Source organism: Saimiri boliviensis, chromosome 5 (assembly GCF_048565385.1).
Source record: "Saimiri boliviensis isolate mSaiBol1 chromosome 5, mSaiBol1.pri, whole genome shotgun sequence".
Lineage (NCBI taxonomy): Eukaryota > Metazoa > Chordata > Mammalia > Primates > Cebidae > Saimiri > Saimiri boliviensis.
In genome coordinates, this window is record NC_133453.1 from 106,511,069 (window position 1) to 106,530,022 (window position 18,954).

General features: G+C 44.9%; 1 protein-coding gene across 4 annotated transcripts in view; it reads right to left on the reverse strand.

Annotated features, from left to right (window-relative positions):
* Positions 1-15,687, reverse strand: part of FAM168B (family with sequence similarity 168 member B) — a 45,704-nt gene extending 30,017 nt beyond the window's left edge. Inside the window, exons 1-3 of one of the 4 annotated variants that reach the window (XM_074399797.1) lie at positions 15,432-15,687; positions 13,667-13,744; positions 4,718-4,798 (exon numbers count right to left, since the gene is read on the reverse strand). In XM_074399797.1, the coding sequence (XP_074255898.1) occupies positions 4,718-4,787 (70 nt within the window). In that variant the 5' untranslated portion in view covers positions 4,788-4,798; positions 13,667-13,744; positions 15,432-15,687. Of the gene's footprint in view, positions 1-4,717; positions 4,799-13,666; positions 13,745-15,236; positions 15,371-15,431 lie in introns of those variants that run through there. The other 3 variants (XM_074399798.1, XM_039479880.2, XM_010330748.3) reach the window with 3 other exon arrangements.
* Between the last annotated feature and the right edge of the window lie 3,267 nt (positions 15,688-18,954).

Here is an 18,954-nt window from a genome sequence, read left to right on the forward strand (position 1 = left end):
AACAGATTTAAGAATCACTGTTTCTTCCTATTCCTGATAGTTCTGGGCACCCCACACAGAGACTGTCTCCTTCAGCATCTCTCTAGCCCTCTTCTGGAATGGTAGGCTGGAAAAGCCAGACTCCCTACATCAAGGGACTGGAGTCACCCCAAACCCGAATAATTTCTACAAGACTGATTATCTTATGAAAGTAAAAGCTTCAGAACAGCAAAAAATACCACAATTAAACAAAAAGACAAATTCAGATAAAATACCTGTAAATTATTTAGACAAAGGGCTAGTATAATTAATATGTAAGTAACTTTTAAAACTAGAAAGACAAACAACCCTGTCCCCCAAATCAATAGACAGAACTGCAAACTACAACTACATTGACTCCCTTCAGACTAGCAGAAATCCAAAGCTGGACAACACATTCTGTTAGTCAGGCTGTGGGGAAATCGCCTCACATCCAGACGAGAACTCAGCAGTATCCTAACAACCACGTGTGCATTTGCTCTCTGACCCAGCAAGCCCAGCTCTAGGAATCCACCGTGAGGAGAATTCCCACAGAGTCTGCACAAACAGCGCTGTTCACAGCATCATTACCGAAACAGCACTCACTTCAAACAACCCCAATGCGCGTCACAAGGAAACTGGCTGAATCAACTATGGAAGCCCACAAGATGGAGGATATGTAGCACTATCGCATTAAAACAAAAGAACAAGGCAAACCTCTGTGAACTGGTATGGAGTGATTCCCAGCAAACAGTAAGCAACAAAGCAAAGTGAGCAACACCACCTGCATCTCTTTTCCAGAAAAAAAACCTGCTGTTCAGCCAGAAGTATGTGGGCTGACAGTTTCAGCAGCAGCACCAGGCCGCTGGTGCCTCATGTGGGCCTCCAACTGCTAACCCTTGCCCCAGAGCACCCGGCGGGCTGGCCGTGGGTTTGGCAAATGTGCCTCATAGTCTGAGGCTCTCCCCAATTCTGTTTCCTCCCTGCTGGACTTTTCCTAAGTGGCTGCCCCCAAAAATGTTTGCATTCCTAACTCCATCCCAGTGTCCACTACCATTTGTGGTACAGGGAGAAATTAGGATACACAGCCTCGTTGACCTGGAGGGTACTCGTCAATTCTCAGCACAGGCAAGAGGCCAAATCTAGGTTCTCCCTGGACAGAAGGCCATGGCTGGAGGACAGAAAAACATGGGTTTTGGTGATCCTGAAGGGCTGCAGTGATAAAACTGGACCTTAGAGGAGCTTCAAAACCAGCTAAAATCCGCTTTAAGACATATGTCAAATTCTAAAGCTACCCCAGCAGACACCAAAAAACAAAAATCTCTGAAATGCAGTTTTCCTTACTCACCTGGTGTGAAGAGACAAAGATCAGAGTACCGATCCACAAGAAGGATGGACTCTGCAGAGCATGCCAGGCTGATGGAAACCCTCACTCCAAGATAAAACAAAGGGAGACTGAGCCTTGCCAAAACTGAAACGCATCTAACCCCAGCTCCCAAGTGAATGACGAAGGCCATTCAGCATGCTACCTTGCCAGCAAAAAAGACATCATCAGTAAGACTACCCTAATTTCTAATACACTTTGTGGGACAGTCAATGAAAAACACCAGGCATGCCAAGACAGGACCACATGTGAGAAAAACGAAAGAACATTTGGACAATAAAAACTGATGCACAGGTGATCTAGAGACTGTAGTCAGCAGTTTTTTAAAATAACTCAGTAGTATGTTGGAAAAAACAGAAGATGGAGAAAATACATAAAAAGATTTGATTCAATACATGAATTATATAGCAAATTAGAGTAGAATTAGCAGGAGGAGTGAAATGGAAGCAGATCAGTAAAAACTTGTTTTAAAGCTCATGTAGAAAAAAATAAACTGTAAAACAGGGTGCAAGAGACAGGAAGGACAGACTGGCATGGTCTAATACAGTTACAGATGGAGTTCCAGGAGAGGAGAGAAAGGGAAAAAACAGTATTTGAACAGCTACTGCTATTGCTAGAAGAAATCAACTCAGAGTCAAGAAGTTCTCTGAACAGCAAGGTAAATACAAAGAAAATCACATCTAGTTGCATCATGGTAAAAGCCAAGATATTTTTAAAGTATCAGGGTGCACAGGGGCTGGGGGAAAGGTAGAGAAGAAACTCAATTTAAAAGAGGCAAAAATTATTCTGGGCTGGGCACAGTGGCTGATGCCTGTAATCTAGCACTTTGGGAGGCTAAGGTGGGATGATCACTTGAGCACAGGAGTTTTATATATCAGCCTGGGCAACATAATGAGACCCGATCTCTACAAAAATTAAAATTAAAAAATTACACCAGCTACAAGGTAGTACACACAGGTAGTCCCAGCAACTTGGGAGGCTGAGGCAGGAGGATCCCTTGAGTCCAAGGAGTTGGGGTTGCAGTGAGCTGTGATTACACCATGGCACTGCAGCCTGAGTGACAAAGCAAGACCCCGTCTCAAAAAAGAAAATTATTTTTACAGAAACCAGATGACAAATACAATTTTATCTTTAAAGTGCTGAGAGAAAATAATGTGACCTTATTTGGGAAAATAATCTTCACAGATGCAATAAAGTGAAGGATCTCAGGATGAGGTCATTCTGGAATCCCGGACGGCCCAGGTAGGCTGGAAATCCAATGACAAGTGTTCTTAAAACACACAGGGCCAGACACAGTGGCACACACCTGTAATCTCAACACTTTGGGAAGTCAAGGTTGGCAGATCACCTGAGGTCAGGAGTTTGAGACAAGCATGCTCAACATGGTGAAACCCCCATCTCTACTAAAAATACAAAAATTAGCTGGGTGTGGTGGCGCATGGCTGTAGTCCCAGTACTTTGGATGGCAAAGGCAGGCAGATCACAAGGTCAGGAGTTCAAGACCAGCCTGACCAACATGGTAAAATCCCATCTCTACTAAAAATACAAAAATTAGCTGGGTGTGGTAGCATGTGCCCATAATCCCAGCTACTCAGGAAGCTGAGGCAAGAGGATCGCTTGAAACCGGGAGGCAGAGGCTGCAGTGAGCAGAGATCGTGCCACTGCAGTCCAGCCTGGGCGACAGAGCAAGACTCTGTCTCAAAAAAAAAAAATTAGCCAGGTGTGGTGGCATACGCCTGTAATCCCAGGTACATGGGAGGCTGAGGCAGGATGATCACTTCAACTAGGGAGGTGGAGGTTGCAGTGAGCCAAGATTGGGCCACTACACTCCAGCCTCGGTGACAGTGAGAATTCATCTCAAAACAAACAAACAAACAAACAAACACACAGGAGAGGATGTGACCATGCAGGCAGAAATGGGAGTAATACAACCACAAAGCCACATGCTAAAGATTACAGACAGCTACCCGAAACTAGAAGAGGGAAGGAATGGATTTTCCTCTGGGGTCTGCACTGGGAGTACAGACCTGTCAACGCCTTGATTTCAGACCTCTGAGATCCATCTCTATTGCCTTAGCCCACCAAATTTGTGGTTACTTGTTACAGAAGCCACGAAAAACAAATACACTTGGCAAAAGAATGCCTCAAAATGGAAGCAGTGTCAGGTACTCCAGGTGTAATGAAGACCGGATACCATTTTTACGTTAATTTCTCAACTTCCGAACCCCTTGGGGAGTGTAAGTAAAACAAGCTAGAGCCCCAAACACCCCTGAATGCTTACCAAGTCATAGTAAAGATCTCCCCTTTCTCAGAGCCCAAGCATACAAACTTCCTTATGGGGACAGTGGATCACTAGACTGTTTAGTTTACCTCTTTGCTGGCAGTATCACCCTCCAGAGGGACAAGAATGATTGATAAGAAGTCTCACTCCCATTCCCCATCGCAAGGGTCCTAGGACTCACTCACTCTCCCCATGTGGGTTGTTAAAATCCACAAATAGCACATGTCTCCAGGGAAAGGCACGTCATTAGTTCAAAGGCCAAATGAGCTAGCTTTAACTTGCCTTTCACATTTGACTTCAGATATTTCTCTTACCTCCTATAAGTTTAGTTATACATTTGTAAAATGTTGTATTTCATTTTCTGAGTCTTGTAGCCTCAAAGTTTTAGGGCTGTCTCTTCTATCATATTATCAAAACCCAAAATGAAATTGTAACATTACAAATAACTATTCCTGTACAAAGTCACCAAAGGGAACAATCATTTTCTATTTTTGACCAACTAGCTCATATTCCCCCAATATCCACTTCGTTGCAACTGTCACTTGCAGCCCATATTTGACTCCACTAAAGGGATGTGGATCAGACCTATGTCAATCAACAGACTCCCCTTAGTGGCCCAGGGATGGACACAGAGTTTAATCAGAACGACACAGTTTAATCAGAACCAACCCCAGGACTGGTTTGAATAGGGAACAAACAGTCCCACCAGCCTTTCCTAAAGGGTAGAGATAAAGAGGCTCTTAATGAGGGAATGTTAGGAGGAGCCTGAACTTCAGAGACTGCAAGAAGTAGTGTAGCCTGTGACCAACACTCAGTCAATACTGAGGAAGTGAAGCTGAGACCAGAGGCAGAGAAACTAGATCCTGGTCCCAACTGCTAGAGTCACCAGATCAAGTTTTGACCAAATCCAGTCCTATCATTTGATTTTTTACTTCCATACATTTTTTTCTTGTCTAAGCTACTCTGAGTTGCATTTGTCAACAGAAAGCATTCTTAGTGACATGAACATATACCAAGTATTCAAAGTTCAAGAATGAAAACAAAATTTTACTTACCTGGATAACCAATTCCTTTGGCATTTGCATAGGGAACCCCAGAAGATCCAGGACTATAAACAGGATTCATGATTTCAAAAACTAAAAGAAAAAAAAAGGGATTTAGCCAAGCACTTTTGTTCTCAGATTTTTCTCCAGTACCAGTTCCAAATGAGCCAGTAGCTAGAGTCCTTTCTCTAGGCTACTATAAAACAATGCATTTCATGCTGCCCCAACCAGCAGAGAAAACAAAAGTGGTGCCCAACCAGGACATTATAAACTTCCCTTCACAGTTCTCTTCAGTCCATCAGAAGCCAAGAGGGAAAACTGTTAGCTATATTCTCACTAAAAACAAGGGGAAAGGCCAGCTGCAGTGGCTCAGGCCTATAATCCCAGCACTGTGGGAGGCCAAGGTGGGCAGATCACCTGAAGTCTGGAATTTGAGACCAGCCTGGCCAACATGCTGAAACCCCGTTTCTCCTAAAAATACAAAAATTAGCCAGGTGTGGTGGCACACACCTGTAATCTCAGTTATCTGGGAGGCTGAGGCAGGAGAATCACTTGAATCCAGGAGGCAGAGACTGCAGTGAGCTGAGCTCATGCCACTGCACTCCAACCTGAGCAACATAGCAAGACTTTGTCTCAAAAAAAGCAGCAAAAGAAAACAAGTAACCAAAATGTTGCTCTAACAGAGAGGGATAGTTAAGTTAACCAAGATATATCCAGAGCATGAAACATCTAGTGCAGCTGCTTTTCAAAAAATGTTTAAAAACAATTAATAAAAGTTAAATGAAAGAAAAGTAGGGTATTATACTGCCTCCTGCATTACACAGTATGATACCAAATTCACGCCTATGTGTATAGGGATGTGCATCCCAGCACAAACAGAAAAAAGTCTCAAACGAAATAAATAAAAATATGAACAGTGACTGACTCTAGATGGGAGTGGATTTAGTGTTCCTTTTGCAGTTTCCTATGTATCTTTTCTTTTTCTTTTTTTTTGGAGACAGAATCTCACTCTGTCTCCAGACTGGAGAGCAGTGGTACAATCTTGGCTCACTGCAACCTTCACTTTCCGGGTTCAAGTGATTCTCCTGCCACAGCCTCTCGAGTAGGTGGGACTACAGGTACATGCCACCACATCCAGCTTATTTTTGTATTTTTAGTAGAGACAAGGTTTCACCTTGTTGGCCAGGATAGTCTCGATCTCTTCACCTTGTGATCTGCTCAACTCGTCCTCCCAAAAAGAGCTGGGACTGTATTTCTTCCCCGCCCCAACACAAGACAGTGTCTTGCTCTGTTGCCCAGGCTGGCGTACAGTGGTACAATCTCAGCTCACTGCAGCCTTGACCTCCTAGGATCAAGTGATTACCCCACCTAAGCCTCCCTACTAGCTGAGACTACAGGCGTGGTGCTACCATAACTGGCTAAGTTTTTTTTTTTTTTTTTCAGACAGAGTTTTGCTCTTGTTGCCAAGGCTGGAGTGCAATGGTGGGATCTCAGCTCACTGCAATCTCCACCTCCCAGGTTCAACCGATTCTCCTGCCTTAGCCTCCCGAGTAGCTGGGATTACGGGCTCCCGCCACGACGCCTGGACAATTTTTTTGTATTTTTAGTAGAGACAGGTTTTCACTATGTTGGTCAGGCTGGTCTCGAATTCCTGATCTCTGGTGATCTGCTCCCGCCTTGGCCTCCCAAAGTGCTGGTAAGCCACCGTGCCCAGCCTTTTTTTTTAAAAAAAATAGAGACAAGGTTTCATCATGTTACCCCAGCTGCTTTCAAACTCCTGGGCTCAGCTTCCTGAGTCGATGGAACTACAAGTGTGTGCCACCATGCCACTCTAGTTTCCTGTATTTCTTTAAAAACTTGTTAAATTTTTTTTTCCCTAAAAAAGACAAACTGGTTACAGCCTAGCAACTCTATTAACCCATTCAATGTTTTATCATTCATAAATCTTTTTCCTGGAAGTTCAAGAACTTGTACAGCAACAATAAGGACTCTATCCCTTCCCCAAAAGAAGTATTGTTAGGAATTGATTTCCATTCAATTCTCTAGTAAGCACCTCTGAATTTTATCATTGAGTGCATTCTTTACATTCATTCATTCATTTATTTGACAGGGTCTCACTCTGTCACTCACAGCTCACTGCAGACGTGATCACTCAAGCTCAAGTGATCTTCCCACCTCAGCCTCCAGAGTAGCCAGGACTACAGGTGTGCATCACATGTGTGGCACATTTTTATTATTCCATTTTTAGTAGAGACAGTCTTGCCACATTGCTCAGGCTGGTCTTGAACTCCTGAGTTCAAGTGATCCTCCCACCCCAGCCTCCTAAAATGCCGTGTATATCATTCACTGATGTATGTGGTTAAAGATTAAGGCTATCGGCCGGGCGCGGTGGCTCACACCTGTAATCCTAGCACTTTGGGAGGCCAAGGTGGATGGATCACCTGAGGTCAGGAGTACAAGACCAGCCTGGCCATTATGGTGAAACCCCATCTTTAAAAAAAAAAAAAAAAAGATTAAGGTGATCTTTAAGATTAAAAAGAGCATGTGTGGGGGTAGGGGTAAATGGGAACTCTCTGTACCTTCTACTCAGTTTTGCTGTGAACCTAAAACTGCTCTTTAAAAAGCTCTATTTTTAGGCTGAGTACAGTGGCTCATGCCTGTATTCGCAGCACTTTGGAAGGCCAAAGTGGGAGGATCGCTTGAAGTCAGGAGTTCAAGCTCAGCCTGGGCAATATAGCAAGCTTCCAAGTAACAAAACACAAAATGTACGTTTTATGTCTGCCTTCCCCACATCTCCATTTAGAATGTAGCCAAAGCAAGCAGAGAACATGCACTTGGTTCTACTGAAAGGCAGTTATCTCCAGCACTAATAACAACATCTGTGTACAAAATAGGTACAACTACCTACTGGCTTTCTAAAAAACAAATGCCTTTCAGAACACTCTAGGTGTACAAATCCGTTACAAAGACAAAATACAAAAAGAAATCACTTCAAATTTTCAGCTCATCTGACTCATTTAGAATATCACAACCAAGCAATCCTGTACCAAGAAGAAAATACTAGGTCACATCCTTATCCTCTGTAACAGGAAGTTCTGGATTTAATTGAGAATAAACTGGCAATATTAGTAACTAAAACATTCATTACCTGAACAACTGTCTAATGTTTTGAAACTTCTAAACAAAAGCCAAATGCCAAATTTGTCATGCCATTCACAACTATAGCTAAGTGACAGGTCTTGACGAGCACTGACCGACTAAACTTTGCACAATGACTATGTCCCCCTCTATCTGTGTTGTCCCCTACAGCAGCCAGCTGCCAAAAGCACTGAGCACCTGAAAAATGAGGCCAATGTGAGATTTGATCTTTTAGCTTTACTTAAGTTCAATATAAGCAGTCACACGTGGCTAGGGGTTACTACACCAGACAGTGCAGGCCTGCGGTTCAGAGTAGTGAGAATACAAGTATATGAAGGCCTAGCAGGCAAGCAGGAGAATCAACTATGTGTTTTACCCTATAGCTTAGGAATAAATAAACCGGCACTTGCCAATCCCTATTCCCCTGTACTTTAACCCATGCTTGGTGGATCTGCAACAGAGAAACTGAGGTCTGCAAACATTTCATCTACTTCTCTGGTCCAACTATTATCTCTCAAGAAGCAAACAATTGGGCCGGGCGCGGTGGCTCAAGCCTGTAATCTCAGCACTTTGGGAGGCCGAGGAGGGCGGATCACAAGGTCGAGAGATCGAGACCATCCTAGTCAACATGGTGAAACCCCGTCTCTACTAAAAATACAAAAAAATTAGGTGGGCATGGTGACACGTGCCTGTAATCCCAGGTACTCAGGAGGCTGAGGCAGGAGAATTGCCTGAACCCAGGAGGCGGAGGTTGCGGTGAGCCGAGATCGCGCCATTGCACTCCAGCCTGGGTAACAAGAGCGAAACTCCGTCTCAAAAAAAAAAAAAAAAAAAAGAAGTAAACAATTTCCTAAATGTTATTTCTTTGTTCTGTGCCAGGAGCTAATTTTTATTTTCTTAATTGAATTCCAGTTAAGCAAAGCACTACACAAAGGCCACAGAGAAAACAAAACAAAGCACTACACAAAGGCCACAGAGAAAACAAAACAATCTCTTCTGAGTTTTACAACCTAGAAAAGCGCTGTCCAACAGAACTGTGTGAAAAGATGGAAACAAGCCCTGGCGATATGGCAAGACCCTGGTCTACAAAAAGTAAAAAGATTAGCTGGATGTGGTGGCACACACCTGGGATCCCTACTTGAGAAGGCCACTTGAGTCCAGGAGGTCAAGGCTGCAGCGACCTACAATTATATCACTGCAGTCCAGCCTATACAACAAAGCAAGACACTGTCTCCAAAAAAAAAAAAAAAAAGATGAAAATGTATGTCTGTACTATCCAAATATGGTAACTGCATTTTTAGTTTAATTAACTTAAACAGTCCCATGTAGGTAACAGTTATTGTATTGAACAGTGCAGACATAAAATTAAGACCAAAAGTATGAATACTTTTTGATACAAAGCAACAGTGTTAAGAGCCAAAAGAGAATAAAGTGTTCTGATGATTGAGAGGGGAGAGCAAAAATTCTGTGGGGGAGGGAAGAAATGGTCAGGAAAAACTTGATTAAAGGGTAGCATTAGGCCAGGCACAGTAGCTCACACCTGTAATCCCAGCACTTTGGGAAGCAGAGGTGGGCGGGTCACTTGAGGTCAGGAATTGGCGACCAGCCTGGCAAACACGGTAAAACTCCATCTCTACTAAAAATACAACAAAAATTAGCCAGGCATGGTGGCAGGCACCTGTAACGTAATCTCAGCTACTCAGGAGGCTGAGGCAGGAGAATCACTTGAACCTAGGAGGCACAGGTTGCAGTGAGCCAGGATCATGCCACTGCACTCCAACCTGGGCAACAGAGCAAGACTCCGTTTCAATAATAATAATAATAATTAAAGAGAAGCATTTCCAATAAACAATGGATATGATCATATGAGCCACAGAAATGAGAAAAAGCAAGATGTATTTTAGGAATATTGGGCAACTTTGTTTGAAGCTTAGGCTATATGCAGGGAATCAGTAATAGAGACACAGCTTAGGTTACAACCACCAGGTGGCGACTCTTAAATGTCGGCTGAGAGGAGACGTCCTCTGGTAGTCAATGAAGCTCCTGAAAAGCACAGGTAGAGAGTTACCTCATGACTCCACACTGCCACTCCTAGGCATATACCCAAGAGAAGTGAAAACACGTTACACCTAAAGGTGGACATGAACATTTATAACGGCATTATTCATAATAGCCAAAAACTGCAAACCCAAATGAAGTACTGAAGGATGTTAGGAGGCTCTCCTTCCATGACCCGATTTATAGCCTAGACCACTAATAGTAAAACTCTACTCGGCTGGTTGCAGGGCTCATGTCTGTAATCCCAGTAGTTTAGGAGGCTGAGGAAGGCCGATTACTTGAGACCAGGAGTTCAAGACCAGCCTGGGCAACATGGTAAAACCCTGTCTCTACTAAAAATACAAAAATTAGCCGGGTGTGGTGGTTTACGCCTGTAATCCCAGCTACTGTGGAGGCTGAGGCATGAGAATCACTTGAACCTGGGAAATAAAGACTGCAGTGAGCTGAAATTGCACCACTGCACTCCAGCCTGGGTGACAGAGCAATACACGGTCCAAAAAAAAAAAAAAAAAAAATCAAATGGAACCTGTACATCTAACTTCCAGTTTACAAGAAAGACAGCAGGAGGGAATATGCTGAATGACACCATGAAGCAATCACACAAACCCCAAATGTGGGACATTCCAGAGGACAAATGACCCAGTTTATTCAGTAAGTCAGTGGTGGGGCAGGGGTTGGGGGGAGGCAGGGGGAGAGGAGGAAGGCTAGACAGTTCTAAATCAAAATAGATTTAGACATAAAGGCAACAGATGAATTTTGTTTGGATTCTGATTTACACTGAAAAAAACTGTAAATAGAGTTTAAGGATATCTAGGACAAGACTAAGAGCTGGGTATCAGCTAGAATGAAACAATTATGTTTAAACTTGATAATAGTTAAGATGCTGGGTATAGGGTTGGGCACTATATTGCTGTATTTTCAATTCTGCATAATGAAAAACTAAAGAAAAAACATACCATCACCATTCTACCTAAAATTTTAGAGCCACTGATCTCCCTACAACCACCAACTTCCCAGTCTGACTTGGTGCGGACCAGAAAACCCAATCCCAAGGTTGGATCTAGAGCATACCACTTTTTTAAAGTTTCCCATTTGAAATGACTCAACTGTCAGAATTCCTATGGGTGGTATGACAACCTGCATGAGAACAGACAAATGTCAGATTACTTTTAAAAAGATGACAGCAGCTGGGCGCGGTGGCGCAAGCCTGTAATCCCAGCACTTTGGGAGGCCGAGGCGGGTGGATCACGAGGTCAAGAGATCGAGACCATCCCGGTCAACATAGTGAAACCCCGTCTCTACTAAAAATACAAAAAATTAGCTGGGCATGGTGGCACGTGCCTGTAATCCCAGCTACTCAGGAGGCTGAGGCAGGAGAATTGCCTGAACCCAGGAGGCGGAGGTTGCGGTGAGCCGAGATCGCGCCATTGCACTCCAGCCTGGGTAACAAGAGCGAAACTCCGTCTCAAAAAAAAAAAAAAAAAAAAAAAAAAGATGACAGCAAAAATTCCTAATTTGAAAATCAAATAATAATCAGAAGAAACATCTATCTTTAAAATGAAAGATCCAACCAGGTGTGGTGGCTCACACCTGTAATCCCAGCACTTTGGGAGGCTGAGGCGGTGGATCACAAGGTGGTGCATCACAAGGTCAGGAGTTCAAGACCAGCCTGGCCAATACGGTGGAACCCCATCTCTACTAAAAATACAAAAATCAGCCGGGCGTGGTGGTATGCACCTGTAGTCCCTACTAATTGTAGACAGTTTAACTGCAGTCAGTTACTCAGAAGGCGGAAGCAGGAGAATCACTTGAACCTGGGAGGTGGAGGTTGCAATGAGCTGAGATTGTGCCACTGCACTCCAGCCTGGGCAACAGAGTGAGACTCTGTCTCACACAAAAAGAAAAAAGAAAGACCCATCAATGTACTATTTTTCCCTAGTTTGAAAACATACCATCTCTAAACAAAGTTCCCACACAGAACATGAAATTATGAAATGTTACAATATGAGGCCTTTAAAATTTTATATCAACAAACCTAATTTCAAGATTTAAATTCACTCTCAGAAACACCAATATACAAGATATCATACTCAGAATAATCAACACTGGAAATTCTCAGTAACATCTGACATCAACAAAAGCTTGCAGACCAGGCATGGCAGCGAGTGCCTGTAACACCAGTGCTTTGGGAGGCTGAGGCAGGAGGACTGCTTGAACCCAGGAGTTTTCCATTATGCAAAACTGAAAATGCACCAATACAGTGCACAGCCTTATGCCCAACATCTTGATGTAAGAATTATTAACATTTGGTTGCATTTGCCCTTTTGTAGAAATATTTTAAATTACAGACGTGTCATTTTCAACTTTATATACCTTAGTATGTCTCTACAAAATTATCTATTTATACATAATCACAGTACAATTATCAGGCTTAAACATAATTATTTCAATCCAGCTGAAACCCAGCTCGTATTCAGTTGTGTCCCAGATATCTTTAAACTCTGTTTACAGTTTTTTCAGAGTAAATCGGAGTCCAAACAAAATCCATCTATTGCCTTTATGTCTAAATCTATTTTAATCTATAACTATGTAGCCTTCCTTCTTTCTCTCCCCCTTTTTCCAACCTGGGCAATATAGTGAGACTCCCATCTCTACAAAAAATATTAAAATACATATTTTTTAAAAGAGGCTGTTGGGAGGCCAAGGAGGGCGGATCACAAGGTCAAGAGTTCCAGATCAGCCTGACCAACATTGTGAATCCATCTCTACTAAAAATACAAAAATTAGCCAGACGTGGTGGCACATGCCTGTAGTCCTATAGCTACTCAGGCGGCTGAGGCAGGAGAATCGCTTGAACCCAGGATTAGAGGGTGCAGTGAGCCGAGACTGCGCCACTGCACTCCAGCCCAGGTGACAGAACAAGATTCTGTCTCAAAAAAAAAAAAAAATAGGTTGGACACAGTGGCTCACACCTGTAATCCCAGCACTGTGGGAGGCCAACACGGGTGGATCACTTGAGGTCAGGAGTTCCAGACCAGACTGGGCAACACAGTGAGACCCCATCTCTACCAAAGACACAAGTTAGTTAGGCGTGGTGGTGTGCACCCGTAATCTCAGCTACTGGGGAGGCCAAGGCAGGAAAATCGCTTGAACCCATGAAAGAAGGTTGCAGTGAGACAAGATCACGCCACCGCACTCCAGCCTGGGTGCCAGAGCAAAACTGTCTCAAAAATAAAATGAAACGAAATAAAATAAATAGCATATAGGCCAGGCGCAGTGGCTCACGCCTGTAATCTCAGCACTTTGGGAGGCCGAGGCAGGAGGATCACCTGAAATCAGGAGTTCAAGACCAGACTGGGCAACTGAGTAAAACTCCGCCTCTACTAAAAATACAAAAATTAGCTGGGAGTGGTGGCAAGCGCCTATAATCCCAGCTACTCCGGAGGCTGAGGCAGGAGAATCGCCTGAGCCAGGGAGGTAGAGGTTGCAGTGAGCCAAGACTGTGCCACTGCTCTCCAGCCTGAGCCACAGAGTGAGACTCCATCTCAAAAAAAAAAAAAAAAACGGGGGGTAAAAAGGGGTGGGGGGTGCATATAAAGAAAGTTCTTAGCTTGGCGTGGTGGCTCACATTTGTAATCCCAGCACTTTGGGAGGCCGAGGAGAGTGTTCAAGCTCAGCGTGGCCAACATGATGAACCCCATCTCTACTAAAAATAGAAAAATTAGCTGGGCATGGTGGCACATGCCTATAATCCTCGCTACTCACCAGGCTGAAGCAGAGGATGCAGTGAACTGAGATCAGACCACTGCACTCCAGCCGGGGCAACAAACCTTGAAACTCTAGCTGGAAAAAAAAAAAAAAAAAAAGAATAAGTTCTGTACTCCACCTTCCCCCCTCAAACTTTACCTTCACTATCAAGGTTTGGGTTTGCGTTTTACTGGGAATTCATGTATTTCTGCACAGTACAATCAGACAGACTTAACAGACTGGACACAAGGCATGAAATAATCATTACTCTATTAAGCTAGTGTACTGTTCTGTTAAAACTGTACTCAGTTGATCCAGGATAAGAAACTGCCTAAATAAGACAAGTTTGGTAAAATTTCTCTTTATGGAGCCAAAAAAAAAAAAAAAAAAAATTTTAAACGCACTTTAGATTTTTTTCAATTCTAATCCTCTACTTCCATGGCATCACACTGCTCTTATTTCCTAACACACACAGTATGATAAGATGACCTGGGCTGCTTCCTCCTTCCTCCTGGGTTCCAGGCACTGAACGTATACACACAGCCTAATCCTTCCAGGATTCCTAAGTGCAGGGGTCAGGAAGAAGAGAGAACTACCTGCTTAGGTATTTCTAGTGACTGCTGCACAGAGAACACCCAGGAGAACCCAAAGAAAGCAGACTTCAACACTTAAAAGTCTGCAGACCACCTTCTACCAGACCTTAACTTTCATTTAATCAAAAATCACAACTAATTTTAACTCATTTTAAAGCTTTCTTGTATGCAGAAACATTCCAAAATGTTACATGAGTAACATATGCCAACACGCCACCAAAGTAAGCCTGCTTTATAAAGACAAAAAGAAGCAAGATCTTCACAATTTCTGCAACACTAGCTTCAAAATTAGAATAGCCTTACACTGCTCAACTCTTGGCTGTCAGAGCAAAAATAACTCACTCCTTTATCTACAAAAGCTTTAAAATGTGTCTCTGTTATTGCCAAAACCAAAAAGTTTTATTTAATCTAGAATCTTTCATCCATAGTATTTGGGAAAAGTGATCTCAAATTACCCAAAGACGACCTGGAACTTTAAGGAGTGGGAACTATATAAACCTCTTCATTTGTAAAGCTTCCTTGCATGCGAAAATACTAAAAAATATTCTTATGTTTAACTTTAATGATTAAACATTAACTCAAACAGCCCATGAGATGCACACTTCATGTCCACATACACCATGAAACAGAAATACCCTTATTTGTGGACGTCGTAAAGGCGCAGTCTTTTCAAAGTTAACCCAGGCTGGGCCATGAAACGTCCTCTCTGAAGGAAATCTTAGAAGCCTGTAATTTAAATCGTGCCTCTTCAAGCTGAAAGGAGGACGCTCAGATTCCGCCAAACAAAAAAACAAAAACAAAAACAAACCCCTTTTTACTTGGGGACAGACAAACTGAGTAGTTACACGTTGGAAATGACTATTGTCACAGCGTTCTGCCCCCGGGCTTCACACTCGCATTCCTGACGGCTCTGACCCCGACCTTTAGGAGAACGCCCCGCGCAGCGAAGCCACCTCGGCCACCTAAGCAGCAGCTCCGCGCCGCCCTAACCGCACCTGCCCACGCACGTCTCCGGCCGAGCTCCGCCTCCGGCCCCCGCCCGGCCCGTGGGACAAAGCACAGCCCAGGCCGGCCAGGACGCCTAGCGATCCCGAGCCGCGGGCCGACCTTGGCGCCGCCCCGAGCCGGCCGCACAAAGCGCCGCACTTCCGGCCTCGGCGCGCAGTCGCCCGCCGCCCGCCCCCACTCACCGCGCCGCGGCGGCGGCCTGGGCCTCAGTGACCAGCGCACGCCGGCCCGCGGCGAGCTTGGCCGTGGGGCTAAACGAGGGGAGCGCGCCGAGGAGACGTGCTACGATACGGGGCCGACCCTCCGAGCCCCGCGTCTCTGCTGCCACCCGGGCGCCGCGCTCCCACTTGTTCGGCTCCGCTTGGCCCGGCCCGCCTCTCCGCAGCCCGCGCTCCCCGCCGACGCTGCGCAGCCACCGGAGCCGCCGACCTCACTTCCGCCCGAGCGCGCTGCGGCGGGGGCGCGCCGGCACGTGACTGCGCAGCGTGCACGCTCCCGCCGGGGCCCTCGAGGCGCCCGGATGGACGAAAGCGGGCGCGCGCGGACCTGGGCACCTCTGCAAGGGTTAGCGGGCCCTTGCGGGGACAGTCTTTTTCCGCGCAGTAGGGCGTTAAGTCCGTGTGATATGAACATGCCGGAGCATAGCTGTAGCTTTTTATTAAATATTTGATTTCTATTTTGAGATCCTCCCGCGCTGCAGGAATCTTTCTGTATGCCCGGATGCCGGGGCGCAGACCGGGGTCCCTCAGGGGGCACCCGGGAGTCGAGCACACGCGGGGCGGCCACCCACCGGGGTCGGAGCCAGACAGAGCTCAGCTCACTGAGCCTTCGCCAGTGCCAAGGCTGCGGGCGTCCGCTCGGAAGTGCAGATTTTAGAGAACGCAAGTCAGCGTTTCAAGTGTGGAAGTGTGGGATCGTTTCTATAGACAGAGTTCAGGGAAGTGCACCAGAATGTTGACCTTTTTGTCTGTTTTTGAGACGGAGTTTCGCTCTTGTCGCCCAGGCTGGAGTGCAATGGCGCGATCTCGGCTCGCTGTAACCTCCGCCTCCCGGGTTCAAACGACTATCCTGCCTCAGCCTCCCGAGTAGCTAGGATTACAGGCGTCCGCCACCACACCCAGCTAATTTTTGTGTTACTAGTAGAGACGGGTTTCACCATGTTGACCAGGCTGGTCTCGAACTCATGACCTCAGGTGTTCGAGACCACAGCCTCCCAGAGTGCTGGGATTACAGGTGTGAGCCACCGCGCCCGGCCAAATATTAGTATTTTTATGTAAGGCTTAGTGTATAGTTAGAATGATTTAATTAGTTAAGGGGGGTTTCTGGGGGGATGTATGTTTACTATTTCCTATTGAAGAGGTGCCTGTCTTCATGTTTGTGTTTGGGGTGTTGTTTCGTCTGAGCTAGGTACAGGACAACAAAGGAGGGAGTTACTGCAATAAAGATTGGTGATGAAAGGGTGGAAGTCTGGCCCTGGTCTTTGTTTTAGTCGTTTTATAGAATAAAATGCCGGGCTCAGTGGCTCAGGCCTGTAATCCCAGCACTTTAGGAGGCCGAGGTGGGAGGAGCACTTGAGCCCAGGAGTTCCAGACCAGCCTGGACATAGCCAAACCCTGAAAAAAAAAAAAAAAAGAAAGGAAAAAAAAAGTTTAAATGGAAAAGAACAAGAATAAAAATGAGAAGAGTAATCTAATAAGTGCAAATATAGGCCAGGCACAGTGGCTCACACCTGTAATCCTAGCACTTTAAGAGGCCAAGGCAGGCGAATCACAAGATGGAGACGTTCTGGCTAACATGGTGAAACCCTGTCTCTACTGAAAATACAAAAATTAGGTGGGCATGGTGGTGTGTGCCTGTAGTCCCAGCAACTCAGGAGGCTGAGGCAGGAGAATCGCTTGGACCCAGGAGGCAGAGGTTGCAGTAAGCTGAGATTGTGCAACTGCATTCCAGCCTGGTGACAGAGTGAGACTCCATCTCAAAAAAAAAAAAAAAAAAGAAGTGCGATTGTAAACCATATTATTTGATTTAGATAACATCTCTCAAGGCTTAAAGTGTTTTGGAGGTTTTAATAGGTTTTAAATTTTATTTACTTTTACCTGATATATCTTACAAATGAGGAAATTAGGCACGAAGAGGTTGACTGGCTTCTTCAAGAACTCACAATCACTAAGAAACAGGCCTACGGTTTCCCGGTGGGGGAGAGGCTTTGCTGGAGGACGGGTGGATGGTCTGGCTAAAGCCCAGAGAGGGCAGGATCATGGGCCTGTGCTTGCCAGAAGGAGCCTGGTCAGTTTACCACACCTTGCTCAAACCGAGTGCAATCAGATCTTAAGCATCACCAGCTACAGTTCAACTAAAGGTTCTTCAATGACCTCTGTAAGATTTCAATGCAAGTTTAAATAGTTGCAAAGTGCTGGGCACAGTGGCTCATGCCTGTAATCACAACACTTTGGGAAGTTGAGGCAGGAGGATCTCTTGAGGCCAGGAGTTTCAGACCGACCTGGCCAACACAGTGACACCCACCCACCACCACTGCCGCCAAAAATTAAACAATGAGCCAATCGTGGTGCCACATACCTATTGTCTAGCTACTTGGGAGGCTGAAGTTGGAAGATGGCCTGAGTGCACGCGTTCAAGTCTAGGGTGAGCCAAAATTTTGCCATTGCACTCCAGCCTGGGCGAGAGAGAAAGACTGTCTCAAATAAATGTGGCCAGGCATGATGGCTAATACCTGTAATCCCAGTACTTTGGGAGGTGGAGGAGGGCAGATCACCTGAGGTTAGGTATTCGAGACCAGCCTGACCAACATGGTGAAACTCTGTCTCTACAAAAAATACAAAAATTTGCCAGTCATGGTGGTTTATATCTGTAGTCCCAGCTACTCAGGAGGCTGAGGCAGGAGAATCACTTGAGCCTGGGAGGCAGAGGTTGCAGTGAGCCGAGATTGTACCACTGCACTTCAGCCTGGGTGACAGAGGCTGAAGTGAGACTCCATCTCCGATAAATAAATAAATAGTTGCAAAGGACACAACTGGGGTACTATAAATGTTGATAGTTTTAAATAAAATTAGGACATTACATTTTTAAATCTGTCCATTGGAGTATAAACACGGTGATTTGATTCCCGCTATTTCTATTTTTATTTTTTATTTCAATCGTTTTTGGGGAATGGATGGTGTTTCATTATATGGATGAGGTGTTTTTTTGTTGTTGTTTTGTTTTTTTGAGACAGAGTTTTGCTCACCACAACCTCCGCCTCCTGGGTTCAGGCAATTCTCCTGCCTCAGCCTCCCTAGTAGCTGGGATTACAGACATGCACCACCACGCCCAGCTAATTTTTTGTGTTTTTAGTAGAGACGGGGTTTCACCATGTTGACCAGGATGGTCTCGATCTCTTGTCCTCATGATCCACCTGCCTTGGCCTCCCAAAGTGCTGGGATTACAGGCATGAGCCACCACACCCGGCCATGGATGAGTTTTTTTAGTGGTCATTTCTGAGATTTTGGTCATTTCCATTTATAAAATACTTGAATGAATTTTCTATAACTGCAAAATTTCATATGTTGAGTCTTGTTTTAATCACTTGTATCAGTCAGCATAGCCACGATGCGCTTCAGTAAACAAGCTCAAAATCTGTGTCCTTACACACAGAAATTTATTTCTCATAACCATCACATCCAAAGCAGGTAAGATAATCAAAAAGCC